Source organism: Cnephaeus nilssonii (assembly GCF_951640355.1).
Source record: "Cnephaeus nilssonii genome assembly, chromosome: 6".
In the NCBI taxonomy this organism is placed as follows: Eukaryota; Metazoa; Chordata; class Mammalia; order Chiroptera; family Vespertilionidae; genus Cnephaeus; species Cnephaeus nilssonii.
Genome location: NC_137077.1, coordinates 48486826 through 48510755, shown reverse-complemented (window position 1 = coordinate 48510755; position 23930 = coordinate 48486826). Strand labels below are relative to the sequence as shown.

At 39.1% G+C, this 23930-nt stretch overlaps 1 protein-coding gene across 2 annotated transcripts in view; it reads right to left on the bottom strand.

Moving 5' to 3' along the window:
• DIP2B (disco interacting protein 2 homolog B) overlaps window positions 1–23930 on the bottom strand; it is a 238866-nt gene that overhangs the window by 44120 nt on the left and 170816 nt on the right. The window contains exons 9-22 of one of the 2 annotated variants that reach the window (XM_079774332.1): window positions 20815–20906; window positions 18757–18867; window positions 17353–17476; window positions 16655–16764; window positions 15715–15817; window positions 14885–14949; window positions 12639–12732; window positions 12040–12159; window positions 10505–10619; window positions 9846–9985; window positions 9048–9184; window positions 5332–5412; window positions 1943–2070; window positions 103–217 (exon numbers count right to left, since the gene is read on the bottom strand). In XM_079774332.1, coding sequence (XP_079630458.1) covers window positions 103–217; window positions 1943–2070; window positions 5332–5412; window positions 9048–9184; window positions 9846–9985; window positions 10505–10619; window positions 12040–12159; window positions 12639–12732; window positions 14885–14949; window positions 15715–15817; window positions 16655–16764; window positions 17353–17476; window positions 18757–18867; window positions 20815–20906 — 1535 coding nt within the window. The remainder of the gene's footprint in view (window positions 1–102; window positions 218–1942; window positions 2071–5331; window positions 5413–9047; window positions 9185–9845; window positions 9986–10504; window positions 10620–12039; window positions 12160–12638; window positions 12733–14884; window positions 14950–15714; window positions 15818–16654; window positions 16765–17352; window positions 17477–18756; window positions 18868–20814; window positions 20907–23930) is intronic. The other variant, XM_079774331.1, reaches the window with a different exon arrangement.

The following is a 23930-nucleotide window of genomic DNA, read 5'->3' as shown; positions in this document are numbered from 1 at the left end:
ATTTAAGTAGCGATTGGCAAGAAAAAAAATAAGGTAGTATAACTAGTCCACCAAAGAAAATGTTAAGCACTGGTTGCTGCCGCCTTTGACAACAAAGCTCACCTGCAACACCCGGCTCATCCACTGGAAACTATCTTCCTCGGAAGCATCAGGTCTTTGTTCCGCAACCACGACAATGCGCTCATCATAAAATACAGACACAGAAAACACAGCAATTCTAAGAGAGACAGATCAAACACATCAGGACTCCCTTCACAACCAGCCCTATTTACTTTGCTCAGTTGGAATACAGAGAAGGGGCATCCCACCACACTAGCCAAGAATGAGTAGTTTAGAAAAGAAAATGTACGATCATTACTATCAAAATGAGGACTCAAAAAACATGTATTAAGCACCACTGTCGTGAATGTTGGGACACAGTGATAAATAAGACAAAGGCCCTGTCTTCATGGAGTTTGCATATCAGAGAGACAGAACAAACAAATATAAAATAATGTCATGTTGTAATATACACTAGGAGAAAACTAAGGCAGGGTGAGGGGGTGGGGTGGTGCACTATGAAGGCAGGTGGTTGGGGAGTGCTTTCCTGTGGAGCGGACACTGGAGCAGAGACCTGAATGAAGTGAGGACGCGAGCCACGCGGAGATCTGGAGGAAGAGGTTTCCTGGCAGAAGGAACGGAAAGCGAAAAGGTTCTGAGGTAGGAACGAGCTTGGCAGGTTTGAAGAACAGCAAGAAGGCCAGTGTGCCTGAAGCAGAGTGGTGAAGCAGAGAGCGGTGGGGAGAGGTCAGAGCCAGGCCAGGGCGGTCACAGAGGACCTGGTAGGCCAAGGGGAGGGGTGTTTTAAGAGAGGTCTCCGCTCAAACGTCCCCTTACTAGTAAGGCATTCCCAGACCACCTTAGAGAAACTGGCAAGCACAGCCCCACCCCCTATGTTTTTTTCTGCATAGCATTTGTCATCATCTCATACGTTATCTATTTCCCTATGTTGTTACCGTCTGTTTCCCCCAACGAGAATGTGGCTTCACAAGGCCTGTTTTGTTCAATACCACACTTCGAACATCAAGAACAGTGGCATACAGTGGGCACCCAATAAATAGTTGTAGAATGAATGCATGAAATAATGCGAAGTCATTGGAGAACTAAATATACCCACACACCTGTCTCCCTTCCTTCCTTTCATCCTCACATATTTATTGAACACCTACTGTGTGCCAGGTGTTCTGCTGAGTGCTATGGGTATAGCTGTGACTAAAGTCAGGTCTAGTGCCCCATATGGAGTTTACATCTCATAGGAAGCTACACCATGACAAAAACTACACATTTCAAGAACTGGTTCTCTATTGGTTTAATTCATTTTTCTTCTTCAAATACTAAAGGGATACCAAGATTGCTTCAAAACATATATCCATGATTGAAAACTACCAAACAGGACATGCATTATTCAAATATGTATCAAAAATCTTTTTTTCAATTAATAAGCAAAGAAAAAAAGATATCTAATTGACTTCACCCATGGAATTTGAAATTAGTACTTATGTGCTATGCCAATCTCTGTGTTAAAGTGATATAATAAATTAGAGATGAGCAAGAGAAACAATTCTTAGATGTAAAAATCCTACAAAGTAGCATCTTTCTCAATTAGACTGAATGGGACTACTTCAGTATTGAAGTAATATAGGAAGTTCAACATTTTAGAATCTCCTCAATTCTCAACAGTGATAATTAAAAACTGAAACACAAGGGTATCATTATGTCTTATTTCTCTCAATTACAGCCAAAGAACCAGACATTTTAAGACAAATATTCAAAGCTTGGTTTCTGCTAGGCTTAACCCAAAATAATCCAATCACTTGAAAGAGAATCTACAGAATACAATCAAATCACCTGATATATTTAGATTCTATGGAAAATGTTAACAATTGAACTCTGCACTACTCACCTTCCTCTGTAAACAGTCTTTATTGATTCCACAGCCAATCCTGTAGCAACAATGTCATCAGCATTATGTCTTCGGCCACTAACCATGAGTAACCCGTCCATTTTTCCAACCACAAACACCAAGCTGCCCTGAAAGATAACGATTTACCTTGATTTCCATAATTTAAATAGTAAAACAAACATTTTACTTCTGCCTTGAAACAAATCTCATAAAAAATATAAGAAACAATACCAAACTTTATGGATTCTGAGAAAATATTTCACATCACAGCATCTTGGAAATTAGTGGGGAAAAACCTGTGGTATCTTACAATTAAAGGGGTCTTATAGTGTATAAGAAGGGGATCTATTCATATTTATTCTTAGGGAGGAATTTTATAAGAAAGCAACTAGAATGGCATACAAGGATAGTTTATTTTCCCAGCTATGATTATGTATTAATTTATTTTCTGTACCTATTCATGAGATGGATGCAGAGGAGAAAAATGTTGTCAATTAATACTGGAATTAGGAAAGAGATAAAAATAGTTTTGATGTTAGAATGACTGTTTCAAGTTTATAAGGGTAATGCTTTTTCCATCTGGCAAGATCACAAACAGGCTAATACAGGTCAAAGGAAGACGGTAGGAGTCTTTCCTCTCCAGTAAGATAAGAGCTGCAGGAAAGTATGCTGTTAATGCCCTAAAAGCACCACTGCATAAATAATTTTACTTATTATTTAATACTAGAGGCCCAGTGCATGATTGAATCATGCACGTGTAGGGTCCCCTACACGCTTTCGCTTTTCGCGGTGGAGCTGGGTGCCTGTCTGCTGGTGCACCAGGCCTTTCAGAAGCCTCCAGCTCGGCGGAGGCTTCCGAAAGGCCTGGTGCCGGAGCAGACAGGCACCCAGTTCCCCCACTTTTGATGGCCTGCGGCCACTGAGGGGGGCTACCCTGCTGTTGAGAGGCACAGGGGGTGGGACTCCCGCCCCCTGCGCCTCTCAAGGGCCGCTGAGGGGGGCTGCCGCGGATCTGGCCGTTGAGAGGCACAGGGGGCGGGAGTCCTACCCCCTGCGCCTCTCAACAGCAGGGTAGCCCCCCTCAGTGGCAGCGGATCCGTGCCTCTCAATGGCCGGATAGGCCACCCCGAGTCCCACCCCCCAGCCTCCTGCCGCCCAATCGTGGGCGTAGCGGAGTGATGGTAATTTACATGTTACTCTATTATTAGATAGGATTATTGTAATTCCCCCAGACCCACTTGCAATAAATTAACTTTTTCCATTCATTACAGAATTTCTAAATTTCTTATACCATCTTTATATATTCACTATCTAGCCATCATCTCCATGTGAACGTCACTCACTGGCTGACGGGGCACAATGCAGTGCCATACACTGACCGGGCTACGTAAGTACGACATAACCTCCAGTCTCAAGAAGCCACTGGTCCGTCTCAGAAAACAGAAGAGAACCATTCATTTCCACCCTAGTGTGAAAAATGCTACGGTGGAAATAAAGAAAAGGAGACAGTCACTGGTCTCCCACATCCGTTTCTTCATTTCTTTCACACTAACAGAATTTTTAGCTGGGCATGGCTGATCAAAACAAGGATGGCACTTCATCCTCCCTTGCGGCTAGGTGGGCCAGCTGACTAGTTCAGAACAATGGGATATAAGTGGAAGTGTTGCTCAGCAGCTTCAGGGAGTCTTCCTTACAAGAGAATAGGACTGCACCCTTTCCTCTGTCCTGTTTCCTGGAATGCAGATGTGATGGCTAGAGCTCCATCTTGGATGTCAACAGTGGAGTGGTAAGCTACTATTACAAGGAGCAGGTCCTTAAGAGCTTCTTGGTGAGTGAGGAAGTCAAGACAATAGGTGCAGACTTCTCTTTCTAGAGAATGATTCTCTTAGAGGTATTCCCTTGCCCCCACCATTCTCCATGAACTTTGGGAAAGAACTATAATAAAATTATATCTTTTCTTATGTAACTTAAACCTTCAAGAAGAGAAGCGAGAGTAAGAAGGTAATTCGAGACTGATGGAGGTATATGGGCCTAACTGTGATAATGAATAACTATTACTTATAAAGTAAAATCCAAACTCTCATTCTGTCATGCAATGCCTTCCTTGCTGGCTAATGAAACTAGCTATAAGCTCTTTGAAAACAAGTTTTGTGTCCTAATTGTCTCTATAAACCCAATGACTATAAATACCATTTGCTGGAAAACAAATTGCTTTCATTCAAAGAATTTACTATTATACAAATTGTATTGCTGATAATCTGTATGAAAATGCTTTGTACACCATTTATTATGGTTTCCCTTTGCTATTAAAGGAAATAGCACACTTATAACTTATTGACACATATTAATCAAATCAAAGAAGGGTAGCAAGAGTGAGTAAAAAGAGTTTTGAAAATAAAAAAAAGTCTCAATTTGGAGGAGTCAATGAACTTGGGTAACAGAAACAATAAACTTTGATGCATTTATTACATTCTTATAGGAAACTAGTAGCCCGTTTGCACGAAGATTCGTGCAATAGACCTTCATTCACCTGGCTGCCTGCACCAGTTTTCTGCCGGCACCAGGGACCCAGGCCTTGGCTGTGGCCACCGCCTTCTGCCTTTTTCAGGGTCGGGGCTTGGCCCCGGGCGGTGGCCTTGGGCTCAGCGGCACCCAACATCCTTGCTAAGGATCGCAGGAGCCGACCCCCAGTGGTTTCCTGCGATCCGTGCAGGCTGCCCACTGGTGCCCAAGGCCGGGAAAGCCTCCGCCCCAGGCTTTCCTGGCCTTGGGCTCGCCGCACCCAGCGTCCCTGCTACCGATCACAGGAGCCGACCCACAGTGGTTTCCTGCGATCGGTGCAGGCTCCCCGCTGGTGCCCAAGGCCCGGAAAGCCTCAGCCTCTGGGACTCCCGGGAGTGGCAGGAGGGTCCGGGCCACGCCCCCCCAGGTGGCCGATCGCCTCCGGGACCCCCGGGGAGGGGCGGGAGGGGCCCGGCCACGCCCCCCGGGGTGCCGATGGCCCCAGGCACCCCCGGGAGTGGTGGCATGGTTCCGGCCACGCCCCCCCCGGGTGCCCATGGGCCCGGCCACGCCCCCCGGGGTGCTCATCGCTCCAGGCACCCCCGGGAGCGGCGGCATGGGCCCGGCCACTGGGCACCGCCATCTTGATCTTCTCAAGGGCGGATATGCCACCCGGAGTCCCGCCCCCAGCCTCCGCTGGCCCAATCGTGGGCATAGCGGAGGTGCGGTCAATTTGCATGTTTCTCTATTATAAGGTAAGATGCTTTAAATGTAAGTTAAGCGGCCCTATAACACTCTTGGATTAATCAGAATTTGTTCTGGTCTGTGGATCAAAGTCCAAATATTTGAATAAGATGCATCAAAACAAACATGAAAACATCACTTACGGGTCCTACAAACCCTAGCAATCCTGACCGGATGAATGGCACATCCCCAACAGGAGAGCCTGCAGAATTCACTGGAATTACCTAAAACACAGAAAAAAAGAAAGTGACAATCTGAGATTTTCATTTAAAAATGTACTTAAGAACCTCTCATGCATTTGGGATCTCTGACTTTCATGTATGAAGGGTTCTCATACTTGTGCATATATAAGTTTGGTATTTTCTCTTGAAAAAATATGTATTTGTTTTAATTGATTTGTGAGAGAAAGAGGGGAAGAGAAAGAAGGAGGAAAACAGAGAGAGAGGAGGGGTGGGAAGGGCACAGATAGACATCGATTTGTTGGTCCACTTATTTATGCATTCATTGGTTGCTTCTTGTATGTGCCCTACCCGGAGATTGAACCTGCAACCCTGGCATACAGGGAAAATATACTAACTAACAGAACTACTTGAGCTACCCGGCTAGGCTGTTTTGGTTTTTCAAGTCTTTAAGTGTTGTTGTTTTTTTAAGTTACATACAACAAGTAACACATATTAAAATTATGTAAATAGTGAATACAGGAATCCTACCCCCCTTAAGAAATAACAATCATTTACAATTTGTTGTTTATCTCTCTGTATTTTTTTTAGATTATTAAGAATTTTTTAAAAGGGATCATATTACATATACTGCTTTGCAACTTGCCTTTTCACATAACATATCTTGGATACCTTTAGAAGTTGGTAAGAGTTCATATGGCTCCCTTTGTACAACAGTTCTGTAATATACCACTGCACGGAGAACAGCATAGCATAGCCGTTGGAGTCAAATGTAAGTCAATACCTGGCTCTGCCACTTACTAGTAATGTGGATCTTGGGCAAGTTCCTGGACGTTCCTAAACCTCCGTTTCTTTTGCCATAAAATGAAATTCTCAATGCCTCTCACACACAAGCTAAGGTTAAGATTAAGGGAATGTAAACATATTTGCAGACATAAGCACAGTGGCTGGTCCAGAGTAAGTACTCAGGAAACTATTAGAATTAGCAGTTATCAGAAAGTAACCAGTCTGTATAGCTGTGTAGGTCAACTAATTTTTCACTATTACAAACAGCACTTTACTGAACACTCCTATACACATTTTTGTGCATTGGAATAAGATGCACAAATCTTTTCAACTTTAACAGATTGTCTTTACAAAACTGTTATATCAGTTACATTTCCCCAATAATATATCAGAATGTCTGTTTTTCCTATACTCTAACTCATACTATACCTTATCAATTTTTCCAAACTTTGCCAATCTGGTAGGCAAAAAACAAAAACAAAGATATCCCACTGACATTTAAACTGCATTTCTTTATTAGTAATATGGATGGATTTTCTTCCCTTTGTTTATTGGTCATTTGTATTTCTTTACAAATAGCCTGTTCCTGTCTCCTGTTTATTTGCTCTATTTGACTGGTGTTTTTCTCTTTAGTTTTTAAGATTTCTTTTTTTATGTATAGAGAACAATTATAACAAGAGCTAACATTTATTATGCTTATTATGTGCCAGCCACAGGACCAGCTGTTTTATAGTTAATCCTCAAGGCAATCTTATGAAACAGGATTATTATTTCCATGTTACAGATGGGAATGTAAGACACAGGAAGTTTCATTTGCCTCAAGTCAAACAGCTAATAAGTGGGGGCAATGAAAAATTAGCTCTTTGCTTATCATATGTGTTAAAAAGCTTTCAGGAGCTTATTTTTGAAATACACTTTTATTTTCTGACCAGTCATTATTACTAGGTCTTTCGTCCTAGTAAAATGTTAACCACGTTGAAAAATTCTTCAGGGTTTATATATAAGATTCCAGTGAGAAAAATATTAGAAATGTTAATTTGCAAACCCAGGCTTTTAGTTAGGATTTTCATTCTACTTCACTATCATTAAATTTATACTGCAGATTTCAAAATTTCTTCATTACTATGGACCTAGCAGTTTAGTATTATATCTAAGAATTTTGATCAGGCAGTTGTCCTTGTAGGAAAGGCAATATAACCAAATATTACCAGTATCTTCTAACGCTGCTTGAGGATCTTATTTATATAAGGCAAATGCAACAGAAAAATTCAGGTATTCAAAATATATGTAGCCCTGGCCAGTGTTTCTCAGTGGTTAGAGCATTGGCCCATGCACCAAAGGGTCACGGGTTCAATTTCCCACCAAGGACACATGCCTGGGTTGCAAGTCCAATCTCCAGCTATGTTCCCCAGGTATGTTCAGGAGGCAACCAATTGATGTGTCTCTCACATTGATGTCTCGCTCTCTTTTTCCCTCCCTCCCTCCCTCTATCCTTCCTTCCACTCTCTCTAAAAATCAATGGAAAAAAATATCCTCAGGTGAGGACTAACAACAAAAAAAGAAATATATGTAGTCCAAGCACTTTTAAAATAAAAGGAATAAGGTAAGATTTAAATCAGTGACATGTATATATACTCAGCAGAGGTAATTAGTCACCTAAAGAGTTTATGAAGGTCTACTCCTATCAAGGTGACTTGGTCTTAACTTTTGACGGCTGGGCAAGAATATAGCAGTAACAATGACGATGACGGTAATAACTGACAGACATTTAATAATTTATATTATACCATTTTAGGCCGTGTAAATACAAATTATGGTGAGCTCAGGAATTCTAAAGTTTTTCCAATACCACACCATTTACATAGATACCACTCTCCCACCAGCTACATCTATCACTACTTAACTATATGCACTGATTTTCAAATGGGATGGTAGATAGATGTGCCCTGCCATATTGAGAACCAGTAGTCTAAATTATAAAAAAAGGAAGCTTGAAGAACTGAAATTGGTTGTGGTCATATAAGCCCTGTCTAGTATGAAAGGGACCTGGCCCATAAACTGGAGTTTTCTCTGTTCCCTAAAAGGTACCCGGAGGTAGGTTAATCCCAATGATAAAATATAGACAATTAATTATGCCTGTTCTGATTTCCAGGCTCACCAGGCACATTTTCATTACAATTTGATTTCACATGCAGAACTGCCTGCAGGAAAGCAATGTGGTGGTTACGCTGGAATATGAGCTACCTGAGGAGCTCTGGTTGTTCCCCTGATGTACCCCAAACCTCTAGAATGGTGCCAGGCACATACAAGGTGCTCAATAAATACTTGTCTCACGGAAAGTTTGAATGACAGGAGCAATCTGCCCCTGTGACAGAAGAGGTCTTCATTTTTCTTAGCAACCTGGCATTCTGGTTTACATCTGTCTTCATGAGCTCAGTTCACTTGAGTCTACACTTAAGAGATGGATTCTCACTATATACTGTTAAAATTAAATATTTGGGCTTATTAAGTTCAAACCATGGCATATTCACCAAAGGAATTTTTGTAAGGCCTCTTATTTATTAACTTACTAATTTAACAGTAGCACTTCCTGTGTGCCAGGTGCTGCTCTAAGCACTTTATAAACATTAACTCACTTAGTTCTCACAACAATCCTATGACGTAGTTACTACGATTACTCATTTTAAATATAAAGAAATTGGGACACAAAGAGGTTAAGCAACTCACCTAAAATCAGCTAGTGAGTGGCAGAGTTAGGATTCGAACTAGGGCAGTCCAGCTCTAGAGCATATACTTTCAACCCACTATATTATGCTATTTCCCATGAACCAAGTCATCTGCCCTAGTGACACCCTCACCAAACATTTTCCTGGCAACATTTTAATATCATGTACCTCAAAGGTATTTTTGGTCACACCAGCAAGCCCAAAGTACATCATGCCTCCTGTTCTGGAGCTGACACAGATCTCTCCAATTTCGTCAGTTCTGCAGAGCTGGGGAGGTCCATCAGGTCTCACGATGCACATCATCCCTAGTGCACAGAAAACACAGTCAAGAAGCAGAGATCCTGGGAAACCTATGCTTCATCCTTGTGAACCCAGGAAAGTCTTGTATTTAGTGAGTGGCATTAAGGAAGAATAACCAAAGAAAAATGTTAAAAACAGACCTGAAACTACATAGGTATATTTGAAATTTCCATCTTTAAATATCATCTACTCTGATGAGAGACAAATACTTTTTTTAAATTCAGCAAAACAACAACAGCATCAAAACATATAACGGATGCAGACTGAAGCTTTTAAAGAAGGTGACATTAAAAATGACTGCGAAGTCCAAAGAAACGTAAATTAATCCCCCCCCCCCCCCCCCCCCGGCAGATCTAACTCAAACACTCATGGAAGCAGTGTGTTCTTCCTGCCAGTCCCATGGCTTGGCAATTACGGTGAAAACCAACTTTAATACCACTCAGACTTCGCTTTCCATGTGAACAACTGTAATCAGCACCCACAATTAAATCACAGGACACTGCTGGAAGGTAAGTATAATCAGAATTACTTAACTGTTAGAAAGGCTTTGAGAAACTAAGTGACTAAATTTTGAGTTCCTGGTTTTGGATCCCCTATTTTATCAGCCTCTACTATCTCTAATGAAAAATCTTTGTGAAAACGCAAATGATACTCCTGAGAACTCACCACCAGGCATGACATGTCCCACATCCTGGACTGTTAGTGCTGAATTTTTATCTTCAGTATTGACCCGTATTACCCCATAGCTCAATCCATTCATTGAGAGAATGGCTCTTCCCGGCAAAGGGGCCCCTGGAACTCCAGGCCTGAAAACAAAATAAACTCATCAAATTTGGCAAACGAAATAATGGAGAAAAATATGAGTATGTAGGAAAGCAAATTTCCTCCAGCTAACACACACACACTCTCTTTTTCAAAGCATGGTCAATTTTCATTCAGGTGGAAAAAGTACATTTAATCAGATGTTAACAATATACTGGTCTTGGGTATACTATAAATGTACTTTGCACACTTAAGCCCCAATCAAGAATAGCCTATTTCTAGGCTAAGATACTAACTGAGGATTCTGAAGAGCAAAACAACACAGAAAAAGAACTAATTCAAAAAAATGAGATGAGAATAATTAAATTTTCAGTTTACCAGTTATACTTAGTGCAAGAATGGGAAGAATAAATGAGATGCTTCAGACTGCTTTGCAAAGTCATTTTCACTCTTAGACTTATGAAGCAGAAAATTAGCTAATGCCCTTGTCACTGGCTGGTAAATTCCACACATCTGATCAAAGCTGTAATGTACATTAAGAGCACCAGTGTCCTGAACGATACCTGCGGATTGCGACAGTCATGGCTTCAGCAGAAGTAGCGCATGGGCAGATGGCCTCAGGTTTCAGTCCGTGGCTCTGGAACAGACTCAGGAAGGCATCGCAGGACGACACAGACCCTATAAGGAGATGGAACAGATCAACTTGAAAGCTGACATTGTGATTTTCACTACTGTAGGAAACTGGTAAAGAGTGGAAAGCCAATACATTTTTTTTCTCATGAGAACTCTTACTGTACACCATTAATTCCATACAAACATTTTACTGTGCCTGTGAAATGGCTGATACATATCAAGGACAAATGAATGTTTATCCAGACCATAAAAGATCACTGACACAATTTAAAGCTACAACTTGTAATAAAGCTGCTCCTAACGAGCTTCCCAATCAATAGCAGAAATGCAGAGAGCATTGTGGCCAGTCTGCAACTGAGCAACGCATCCTGGATAACTATGTTAGCCAGTGCAGAACTAACACTCTGGCTTAGTTCCACCCTCTTCTACATGATATTCTCTGACTTGTTTCTTATTAAGGTCAATCCCATGTCTGTGTTTTATTATACAGGATGATTAATGTGACTACTGACAAAAATCCAGTATGACAAAGAACATAGTATCTAACATTTTACCTGGTTCTACTGTGTGGGAGCTCAGGATGTTGTGTTTGTGGGGGAAAGCAGGTGACATGGGGGATCTCTAAAAGCTTTTGCAAACTTGATTTGCTGCTAGGGGGAATTTACATAGAGTGCAGTCACTTGGTTACATCAAGTCATTTTCTTATCATTCCTTTTAGTTACATGATAGAAAAAGGGTATAAATAAGTGAGCAAGAGGGAGTGGATTTAAAAGCATATGAAACCGCCTAGTCAGTGTGGCTCAGTGGTTGAGCATCAACCCATGAACCAGGGGGTCACAGTTTGATTCCTGGTCAGGGTACATGCACGGGGTTGCAAGCTCGATCCTTAGTAGGGGGCGTGCAGGAGGTAGCTGATCAATGATTCTCTCTCATCATTAATGTTTCTCTCTCCCTCTCCCTTCCTCTCTGAAATTAATAAAAAATATATTTAAAAAAATATTTTTACCCATCCATCAAATGATGAACAGATAAAATGTGGTATATCTATACAATGGAATTATTATATGGCAATAAAAAGAAGTGGAGTATGAACACATACTACAATGTGGATGAACCTTGAAAACATTATGGTTAAGTGAAAGAAGCCTATTACAAAAGAGCAATATAGTATAATTGCCTTTCTATAAAATGTCCAGAATGAGTAACTATAGGGACAGAGTAGAAGTTGCTGAGTAGTAGGGGACAGTGGAGGAGAAACGAGGAGTGAGTACTAATGGGTATGAGGTATCTTTTGGGGGTGATGATGGTCTAAACTGAGATCATGGTGATGGCTGCACACTCTGTGAATACACTGAAACTATTAAACTGCAGACTTTGGGTGACTTTTATGGCATATGAATTATATCAAATTATATCAAACGTTAAGAAATGAATAGTCCCCAACCTACACTCTAGAAGTACTCACAGGGATTTGCTCCATCTGTCACAATTAACATCCGGAGGGAACTCAAGCTCACATCTCGCTGGTCCCGATGTGCCATCATAGCCCAGTGCAAGTCTCGACATTTTACTAAAGCTACCTTGGCTACAAATTCAAAAGGGATAGTTAACACACACATACATGCTAAATTAGGTAGATATTTAATATACTATCATAAAAACTTTTAGTTATTTTAGGGATCATGATTTTCACTTAGAGAAAATAAAAAAGGTTTCAAAGAACGTATGCCCGGTGCTCTGAGGCAGCAGTGATTAACTGAATACAAAATGTTTGCTCACTGTGACCTGTAGGCAGGCCACATATCTTTGCCAAGGAAGCTATGAACACCAAAGTACTCAATAAATCTGATTCAGGGCTCAAATTCAGGCAAATTCATCTCAATTCTTAAGAAAGGATGTCATAAGAGATGAAAATGACAACACACGTAAGCTTAGTAATTGAACTCTAACATTTGTCAAGCCGCCAAGGCATAGAACTATGTCTCTAGAAGGGTGACTTGAAAATCCCTGAAATCTTAGTTCAAACAGTCACATAATTAAAGCTTAGATGTTGTGTGTAGCTACCTTTGTGGGCATGTACTCTCTGGACCCAAGAGAGAGGGCAAGTCTTCATAACAGAGTAGGGTACACTAATTGTATGCATCTTATTCATTACATTCTGAAAAGCAAAGGAAGATAAAAAATAATCAATACGAAATACACATATAGCATTTTAAAACTGAACTGATATTCTGTTAACAATTTTAACCACATGTAATATATACTCAAATACACGCTCTTTGAAAAAAAGAAAGAAATATTAACTTTAAGGTTGAAGCCTAATTTGCTATCTACCCTTAACCCTGGTCCCTCTCCTCCTCAGAGATAATCACTATTATGAATCTGGCATGTATCCTTCTAGTTCTTTTTCTATGTACTTACATATATAGTTGTCCCCATGGAAACAGAAAGTATTGTTAACATAAAAGGCATCATACTAGACATATATCTACAATGTACTTTTTTTCACTTAAATTGTTTCAGAGCTAAATCTACGCACATCAATATGAGATCTACACAATTCTTTTCCAACTGCTGCATAGTATTCCATAGTATGAATACACCACAATTTATTTAGCCATTTCCCTATTATTAACTATTGTTTTGCTGTTACAAACAATGTTCCAAGGAACATATTTTCTCTTCCCTGAGTATATGTACAAGTGTTTCTCAAGGGTAGGTACAGAACAGTGGTACTGTTGGGTCACAGGATATCTGCTTCTAAAATTTAACAGATGTTGCCAAACTGCCCTCCCACCCACTAAGTGCTTTCATCATGCTGGCACTTGCCACGTACCACAAAGGGCTGGGTTACAAAACAATCTATCAAAGTTTCCCTGTTACTTAGAGAGGGTCCTGCCCACACCTGTTAGGTATTTGAGTAGATAAAGCTGAGTGAGCTGAGAGGGTCATGCAATTTGGTTTCCTGTCACCCAAACAAATGAATATACCCAGGACCTCCTATCCCCAAAAGACCCAGCCCAGCAGAATAACTAAGTCTTGGTATTTAGGCTGGCCATTTTTCTCACCACCTAAGTGGCCCAAAGAAACCAAGACACCATTGTTAACTTCTTTTTCCTCCCTCCCCAAAGTTTCTAGGGTATGGTGACAAACTTTTGGATTTCAGAGAAAGAATGGTGTTTATAACTAATTTTTCACACTTTGTCCCTCTAACTCCTCACAAGGGTTTCTTAACCTCTGATAAAAAACAAAATAGCACCCTGGCCGGGTAGCTCAGTTGGTTAGAGCATCGTCCCAAGACACCAAGTTTGTGGGTCTGATCTCTCGTCAGGGCACAAAGAAGAAGCGACCAATGAATGCATAAGTAAGTGGAACAACAAATTGGTGTTTCTCTCTCTCTCAAATCAATAAATTAAAAACAATGGGAAGGGCTTCCAAAAAGAGCTAGGAAGTATGTACACTCAAGGAATAGGCTCTTACTAATTTGAGGGGTCCTGAGTGAAAAGGGATCCCCTCCTCCTCCCCCATGCTTCATTTTCTCTTCTTTCTCAGACTCCTGCAGTATGTAAGGAAGTTGAACAAGATACTCTGAGTTCCTTTTCAACTCTAGGATCTTGTACCTCTTTTCTCTCCCTTCCTAATCACCATGCTACATACGGTAGCTTTTCCCACTTGAAACATCCCCTCTCTCTACCTCCACCACAAAAATATCTCTATGTGGCTAAATCTTAGCCATTTTTCAAAGCCCAACTCAACTGTTACCTCTTCCATAAATACAGCCTTTGTGCCAGAGCTGGGAGGAATTCACCTTTCCCCAACTCCCATAGCACATTACCTGTTCCTCTCTTATGGAAAGCAGCCCACTCTATTCTTTAATTGTAGCATGCAGTCATTCAGTACATTTTGTCCAACTGGAAAGTTAGTTATTACCAACAGTTGCCAAGTTCTAAATATACTTACATAATCTCAAACATACTTTTAAAATCATAAATACAGTCATTTTTAGAATCTTTTAGGCTTTGAGCCATCATAGCAGATGTCTTAAAAATTATAGATCCTAAATTCTCCCATTAACTATTATGTGAGAAGTATGCCCAACCAAACAATGAAGAAAAAACAGACAGAAGTATATTCTCCTTTTAAAAACAATAACCTTTTGTATTATAAAATAAAATCCCTCTGGAAAATATTATTGATCTTTTGGGGACTAAAATTTCAAACAAGCACTGAGAGATTCTCTGATTACACAGCATGCATACTGATCTGAATCATAAGATTTACACTAAAGGCCTTAATTCTGAGTAGCTTACCGCAAACATGCCATGCCACAGCCCAGCATCCTTCTTAAAGTCTAAAACATTTACTACTGTTTCTCCTAAAATAGAAAAAATGGGGTGGCGGGGGGGGGGGGGGGGGGGGGGGGGGGAGGAGACAAAGGAAATCATCTTTAGTGGTACGTAGCAAAATCATGTTACTTGCCTCTATTGAACAGCTGGTTTGGTACTTCTACAGAGATCACTAAAAGCTCTCAGAGTCTTTTGATTACATGGCCATGGAAGAGACAATGAGTTCCAAACTCCTTATGACTTAGATACTATCTTCTGAGAGGTAATCCTCTTTTCCTAATTATATAAGGAACTTTGCAAGTTTCACAAACATGTAAAAATTAGAATTCCCAGAGAGAGAAAATGTTGGTACATATATCTATATATTATACCTATATACACACACACATATACTTCTAAGTATCCTACAGAATACACTTTTGTGTTCTGATTTGTGCTTTTTGGTAGCTGAATTTGACTCAAAATGTACTGCTGATAGCATCTCTATACACTTGGGAAGATGGAGATACCTGACATTCTGCAGCTAATAATAAACAGGTGGTTTTAATTAGTTTTCTATTTCTGTGCTCTAGAAATCATAGTTCACATATCTGGTTTGCCCAGAATTTTAGTTCCTTTAAATTGCAGCATATTTGTGAAAAAGAAGAAAGCCAAAGCAAGCCAAGAATGTGTCTTAAAACATTTCACTCTGAACTTGGTCATTAACTGGAATCCAATCATTGAGCACCCTGCTCCTAGTCACACCACATGGATCTGAAGCTCACAATGAGGGCAGTCATGGGATGAAGTCTGACCTTCAGAATAATTGCAGGCCTGGGACAGAGCTTGGCAGTGAGACAACATTGCAAGGCGGGACACCGTAACTCCCATTACACTCCCTTCTTTGCTTGTTTTATACTAGAAAACAAAAACACAAAGAAACAAAACATAAGAAACATAAAATGTTATTTCAAATGACAGGACTAGAATCCTAAAACAAAAGGATAAAGCCATGATAATGGGCTGAATTTAACATGCTTCATATGAACATTTGAGGCTGTGCCCTTGGGCCTCAAACTCTAATCACACAAAGATAGGATTGGAAATGGCAAAGCTCAAGAAAAGTATGTGTGAAAAATCCTTAAAAGTTTAATTAGTCACTAGTGTGAAGTGGCTGTTAAAGGAGCTAAAACAAACAAGGGACTTGAGCTGCATTAACAGAAGCACAGTACCAAGTACAGGGCAAGAACAGTCCTGCAGAGCTAAAGGTGCACAAAACGGGGCTCTGTCAGAAGCTCTGTTTGGGAGGGGGAGACCTAGAAATGGCCTATTCACTCCTACAAATCAATTAACTATAATTTTGCTTTTACCTCAATGCTCCAGCTATTTTCCCCTCCTCATTCCTCCAGTCTCTTGCTCCCGAGTCCCCTCTCCGCCAGCAACAGAAAAATATATCTGCCTGTTTCTTTGCCAGGAAATCATTTCTTAAAACTCTGTACTTCTCCAAGTCTTTTGTAACTTTCTTTCATTGCAAGGATCAATTTCTTTGCTGTCTTTCTCTTGAATGTGTATTTACGTTAAAAATAATTAGAATAGAAAGCCACCATAAGACATTTTACAAGCCAAAAGATGGAAATCTAACAAAGTAGGAGGATCTCCTAATATTAAAACTGCAAAAAAGTTAGTTTAAGTTTGTAAGATAGGATGTGAAGCCAAAGAAAAAGCCAGAATGTATGTTCCAATCGCAGGACTTACCTCGATGTACGCTGGCTCACTGCCGGCAGGTGAGATGTGGGGCTGCCAGTCTTTAGGAGGCTTTGAAAGGTACTTGGAATCTGTTACAACCCATTTGAGCCGGGGCCAACCTAAATCAAACCCCAAATAAAAATTGAATTGCCTAAGCCACAAGGGAAGGAATTCACACTGAACTGGTCGTTTTAAACATCAAGAGACCAAATCAAGGTCATTTTATAATCAGTAAAATATGTTTATTAGTTTTTAGTGACACATCAGTAAACATTTATACCTTCTTTCAAAAGTACAATTGTTCCACATGCTCATTCCAGGCCTTGACATTACCTCAACAACTGGGAGGTCCATTTGGCAGTGGAAGTCCACTGAGGTTAGTGGTCTATCCTCTGTCTCTACATGTAGCATTTAGCTTTAATGAACAGAGTGGTAGCTTTTTCCAACCATCAGCATAAAGGTTAAGGGTGTGGGCTGTGGAATCAGATTTGGGTTCAAATCGCTGCTCTGCCATTTATTAGCTGTGACTTTGGGCAAGTTACTTAACCTCTCTGTGTCTCAGTTTCCTCACCTGTAAAATGGGGATAATAATGGTACCTACTTCATAAGATTGTGAGAATAAGAAAATAAATTTAGCTATTATTAAATTAAAACACTAATTAAAGCACTCGGCTTTAACTGATAATTCAGATACAAATATTACTAACCTTTAAACTGTACAATCTCTCCATTCTGTGTTTTTGGCAGCCCCTTTAGACAAACTTCACTGGTAAGAGCTAAGGCAATACCACAGCTTCCTAGCAAGAAGCCAATCTGCTGCCCTCCAGCATCCTGTGGAGAAGATAGTGAGCACAGAAGAGGAGTGAACGTGAGCACACTCATACCCAAAACCTAACACTTAGTAATGCTCTGGCACTTGTGTGATAACATTCATGGAGCCCCACTGATATCTGGCAACTCAAAAATCTAGTGACAATATGTTCTTCCAAATAGTTTGAAACATACAATGATTTCCTGAAGGCAAATAAAATATTTTATGAATCTGACATTGCTAATGAATTCTACCAGCCAAATGTGACCATTTTATTCAAAGGTCAACTATGCTCCTCTTTTAGATTAAATTCAAGCAATTAAATAAATGCCAACACCGTTAAGTTGTCTTGACCTAGTCACACCCCCAAATCCAAAAGCAAAGCAAGTCAGGTTAGAACAAAATAAATAATGTAAATGAACATCAAACGTCCAAATTTACAATGAAAGTGAACGAATAGCTATACCAAAATCCATATACTTGTTATTATATTTTAAAAGAGGTAGATATAGTCTAAGTATTTTCATTAAAATGTCATCTTAAAGTATCATTATGAAATCACACAAACACTGTCAACTTAGTATAAGAATAATCCTATGACTTCCTGAGCAATCTAAATATACTATATCCCATCAACCAGAGTTTTAGAGATGTTACCAATTTGTTTTTTATTCCTTTAAGAAAATAATCTTTTTCTTGTAAATCCATACTCTCCACCATATTTGTCTTGATCATCAACTCTCAATAATAAACAACACGAGAAAATTAAGGTTAGGTTAAACAGCTCGTGGAAAAATCATTTGGTTAAACTTGGAAATTTGCCACATATGCTTCATTTTAGTAGGGCTGATTTGTTATTAATGTAAAGTCCTATGCCATAGAGTAGCAACATGCCATCATTGTACCACCCTTCAACTTCATGGAAATCCTAGGTCACATGATACAATTAAATCAAATCCTTTTACAAAAGGTCTTACCTACTGTAAATGTGGATAAATATCGATTATAGTCTCTGAAGCAAGGGTGGTAATTGTTGAAAAGTCAAGTATGTCCCCATGATTTTTAAGTAATATACAATACTATATAATACTTTAAATATTCTATCTTAGGTAAAAACATGTTATTTGCATGAAAGTTATAAATATTAATAATTTTTATACAACTTTCATGTTTTTAAAAAGTGAAACTTAGTACTTAAGAAAGCAGATGTTTCTAATGTCATGACCAAGTCAACGGATCCAAGAACCCAATGACCGCCATGTCACACAGGCTACATTCTCTTTAAATTTAGCAATGTTACCTTTCTGGTAAGAGGTACCTCTATAGGCACTGGAATCACTTCCGCCAGGAGACATCCATAAAAAGCCACCATAAACATGACTGGATCATTGTTGGGGTAAACCAGGGCTACCTAAAATGCATAATGACTTTGAATAACAGAGGAATAAAAACAGACTAAGGCTTTCAATGTCACTCTGTAAGATATACATTTAAATATAAAACATCTTTCATGAACACAATAAATAAAACTAATTAATAGCCTAAAGGAAATTAAGTTATTGAGAAGGATGCACAAATCTAAAAAGACCTCTGTCATTCCTACGATTATACTAGACACATTTTGGGAACCTTATTGCAATTTATCATCATCCTAAGATTTTTCACTTAATTCTATTGGTGATTTAGCAATAAACAACTCATCTTAAGTAGTAATTACTTGTGAAAACTAAGCCAATTTACTTTAGTGCAAAGCTAAAGCAATAAAATAAGTGTAACGATTTAGAGACCAGCATATTAAAGAATAAGCCTCACATCTCTCACAGAGAGCTATAAGCATTGAAGCTCTTACTCTTTGACAAATTCATTGCATTAATTCTTACTCACTGAGCCAACAATGCAAGTATTCTAGCATGAAAGGCATTTGGTAATAGGTATAAGCAATATTGGCAGAAACCATTATGGATATAAAGTTCAATCATTTACAAAAGATAAACAGTAAAACTTCTGTAATGCGTTCAAACCTGTGATCTCACCTCTAATACATCACAGGGATAACTGACTCTTCCTACTACTCAAGGAATGAAAAAACACAGAAGTCACTATCATTTTGGAGTTTTGTTACTTGGCTCAGATATTTATACATTAACATTTCACTTGACTCTTGTTTTTCCTTCTTTTGCTTTCAAATTATCTAAACTCACTCTCAAGGTAAGTTCAATTCTTTTTTTAAATTGAAAATTTTTTAATAAATTTCAATTCAAACCTTCAAGAGTTCTAAAAAAATACAAACTCCACAAGACATTTCAGTAGCCCATTTTCTTCCTGCACACAAGTGCCTCTGCTGTCGGGAAAACAGAAGTACCTCCTGAGGGTTCAGTGAGGACTAGGAAACACTCATATGCCACATTTGTAAGTAGAAGCCATCCTTTAGGTGTTCTTTGCCACAATGCAAACATATTTTTAAAAGGCTAGTTTAGGAGACTCTATAATCATGAGTCTCCTAAAAGCAAGTCTGTTGCATAGCTGGTGTTTCATTCTACAAATTCCAACTGAAAAGTAATGTTTGATTTGAAGAAGTAATCATATTTACAAATTTATTAATAGGAAAAAACCTTCAAAAATTAAAAAAGATTCATGTCACCTTCAATTAAAGAAGAAATTAAACGATGCCTATTTGCTTCTTCTTAGAAGTAGCAACGAGTCTCCCTTCCTTTCCAAATAAAACCACAGAAAATTGTTCTAAAATTTTTATGGGACTTTTTATAATCCTCACCCAAGGATATGTTTTTGGTGTGTGTGTGTTTTTTTTTATTGATTTTTAGAGAGAGCAGAAGGGGGAGAGAAATAGAAACATTGACTGGCTGCCTCCCATATGTGCCCCAACCCAGGATTGAACTGCAACCTAGATATGTACCCTGACTGGGAACAGAACCCACAACCTTCATTTATTTATTTATTTTTTTGGTGATGGGTTGATGCTCCAACTGACCCACCCGGTCAGGGCGATGGGATATTTTTGAAAGAGAAAAAAAAAATCAGAGTCAACTTTTTTGCTATTTTTGTTATCTGAATATCGAGATATTTACTTCCAGAAAGACTTAGGTTTCCCTACTTTTTATTAGCTCCCGAAGAGTTTACTGATTATCAGCTACAGAAAGGGACATGTGAATTTCCTTCAATTGATGAATGTAAGAAATATTGCCTGGCATTGGGCCAACCTGGGTTGGCAACAAACCATTTTCATTTCCTAAGAATAAGTTATATAAATTATGCTGTTGTATATTAAAAATCCAGAATGCGAATGTTCAAAAGCAATAAAACTTCACCTCCCTAAAACCAAAAAACAAATTAAAATTACCCTGTCTGCAGGTTTTAATACAGGTTCATTTTTGGTCCCCAGTTTATTAAGCAGTGTATAGGCCAACTTTAAACTTCTGCTCCACAATTTTCCTGGAAAAAGAAAAGAAAACAGTCATATAGAAAACCACAGGTACACCCCCTGCCACCACCCCTACCCCTAGCACGCCCACGCCTTTCTTCCCTCCCAGAGAGACATCCCCTAAACTCTCAGGGTCTCCACGAGACTTGCAACCAGGGGAGCAATAGGTGGTGGCAGCTCATTCCGGGCTAACCGCCTGAACCTCTCTCCAAGGCCCCTTTTTTCTGACTTTCCAGTGAGCTGACAGTAGCCCCACCCTTGGTTCTCTTCTGTCAATGTGACTCTTACTTTCCAGTGAGTCCCCGCATGGCTCACTTTCCCATAGCATTTCTAGAAAGCCAAAGCAGCCCCACCTACGCTCTCTCCAGTTGCTTCTTCTACCCTAAGCACTTCCTTGTTTCACCGTTTCCAGCTTTAATAAACATTCTCTCAAGAAAGAGAGAGAGAGAGAGAGAGAGAGAGAGAGAGAGAGAGAGAACCACAGGCCTACCTCATCAAGAGAGCATTCAGTCCCTAAGCACATATAAGACAATGGCTCCTTCCAAATGACACATCAGACAAGCATGGCCTCCAACAGAGAGCTCCTCCCCCACAACAAATGTTTTATTATTCACTCTAGTTTATGGAAAGCCAGTCCTGCCTCCAAACAACAACAACAAAATACAGCAATGGAAGCTCATTCTGGTTTAGATCATTTTTCAAATTATTATTTTTTAAGTATGTTTGTATTGATTTCAGAGAGAGGAAGAAAGAAGGAGTGAGAAATAGAAACATCATTGATGAGAGAATCATGGATCAGCTGCCTCCTGTACAACCCCTACTGGAAATCTAGCCTGAAACCTGGGCATGGTCTCTGACTAGAAATCGAACTTTGACCTCCTGGTTCATGGGTTGATGCTCAATTTTCTGAAGTAATCTGAGTATCTTTAAAAACAGTTTGATGTGAGCTGATCACACTTCAAGGCAAGGAAACAATTGCTTATCACAAGACTGAAAATCAGAAGACTACACCATTCTAAGCTTTTTCTGAAGAACCATTTACAAACATGGTATTAGATACTTGAAGTAACTGCAAAGCAAAAATGTGACCCAAATAATTTAGCATTTCATATTACTGTATTTCAGTGAAAACAGATAATAAAATGAAAATTAACTATGTGAAACATGGATATATTCAAATATATTAAATAAACATGAAGAGATTTAGCCAGCTAACTGCTTTCTTTAAGGGTTATATGGATGAAATTAATATACAGCTTCTGAAATGAATGCTAAAATCTGTTTGGGGGTGAAAAGCCGATTCTCCCTTCTTCATGCTTCCTTCCTTCAACCATTCTTAGAAATTCTTACTTATATTATGGAACAAGTAAAAGACAAATTGTATTATTTCAATAGATATGTTACTTTTATATCCAACACATTCAGAGGGGCATCTAAGGTTTAAACTCATATCAGTTTCCACAATTGAAATAAAACCAAAAATTTCTCTAAAATTATTCTATATTTAGGTCCATGGACAACGTGCACCGCTTGTGAAGGGAAAAAGGAATCTGTCTGAATAAACTAGTACAAAATCTCACAGCCCAGGTCAAATCTACTCTTCTTGTTATTAAAAAAAAAAAGTTTTTAAAGAATTATGAAAGAAAAATAATTTACTTTAAAAAGTTATTTACAAAAGAAAAAGAAAAACTTTAGCTAGGATGCAAAACTGAATGGAAAAGTACTGCTTCTTTGTTTATTATAGAATTCTATGCCTATTATAAGCAAAGAGGCAGGATGAAGTACATGACAAAGATCTAAAGAGTAATCAATTTCAATTTTTGGATAAAACTATATGGTTTTTACCATACACCATTAATCCTGCCCAAGTGTCTTCCTAAAATCCTGTCTTTAAACAACTCTATTCCAACAAACTAGACAACATGGAGGAAATGGACATATTCCTAGAAAAATACAACCTTCCAAAACTCAATCAGGAAGAATCTAAAAATGTCAACAGGCCGATAACTATGGAAGAAATTGAAGCAGTCATCAAAAAGCTTCCAGCAAACAAAAGCTCGGGGTGGGGGTGGGGGTGGGGTGGGAGGTGGGAATAAAACCTATCCTCTTCAGACTATTCCAAAAAATTCAACAGGAAGGAACACTTCCAAGCTCATTCTATGAAGCCAGCATCACCCTAATACCAAAACCAGATAAAGATAACACAACGAAAGAGAATTAACATAGATGCCAAAATCCTCAACAAAATTCTAGCAAATCGGATCCAGCAGTACATCAGAAAGATCATACACCATGACCAAGTAGGATTTATCCCAGGAATGCAAGGCTGGTACAATATCTGCAAATCAATAAATGTGATACATCACATAAACAAATTGAGAGATAAAAATAGTCATATCAATTGATGCAAAAAAAGCATTTGACAAAATCCAACACCCTTTTTCGATAAAAACTCTCAGCAAGGTGGGAATAGAAGGATCATACCTCAACATAATAAGAGCCATATATGACAAATCCACAGCCAACATCATACTCAATGGGCAATAATTAAAACCATTTCCCCTAAGAACAGGAACAAGACAGGGATGCCCACTCTCACCACTCCTGTTCGACACAGTACTGGAAGTATTAGCCATTGCGATTAGACAAGAAGAAGAAATAAAAGGCACCCGAATTGGAAAAGAAGAAGTAAAACTGTCCTTATTCGCAGATGACATGATAATGTACATAGAAAACCCTAAAGACTCCATCAAAAAATTATTAGACTTAATAAATGAATTCGGCAATGTAGCAGGATACAAAATTAACACCAAGAAATCTATGGCATTTCTATACACCAATAGTGAACTTACAGAAAGAGAGACTAAAAAAGCAATCCCATTTACCATTGCACCAAAAAAATTAAGATACCTAGGAATAAACTTAACTAAGGAGGTAAAAGACCTGTACGTGGAAAACTACAGGACACTGAAAAAAAGAGATAGAGGAAGACATAAACAGATGGAAGAACATACCATGTTCATGGATTGGTAGAA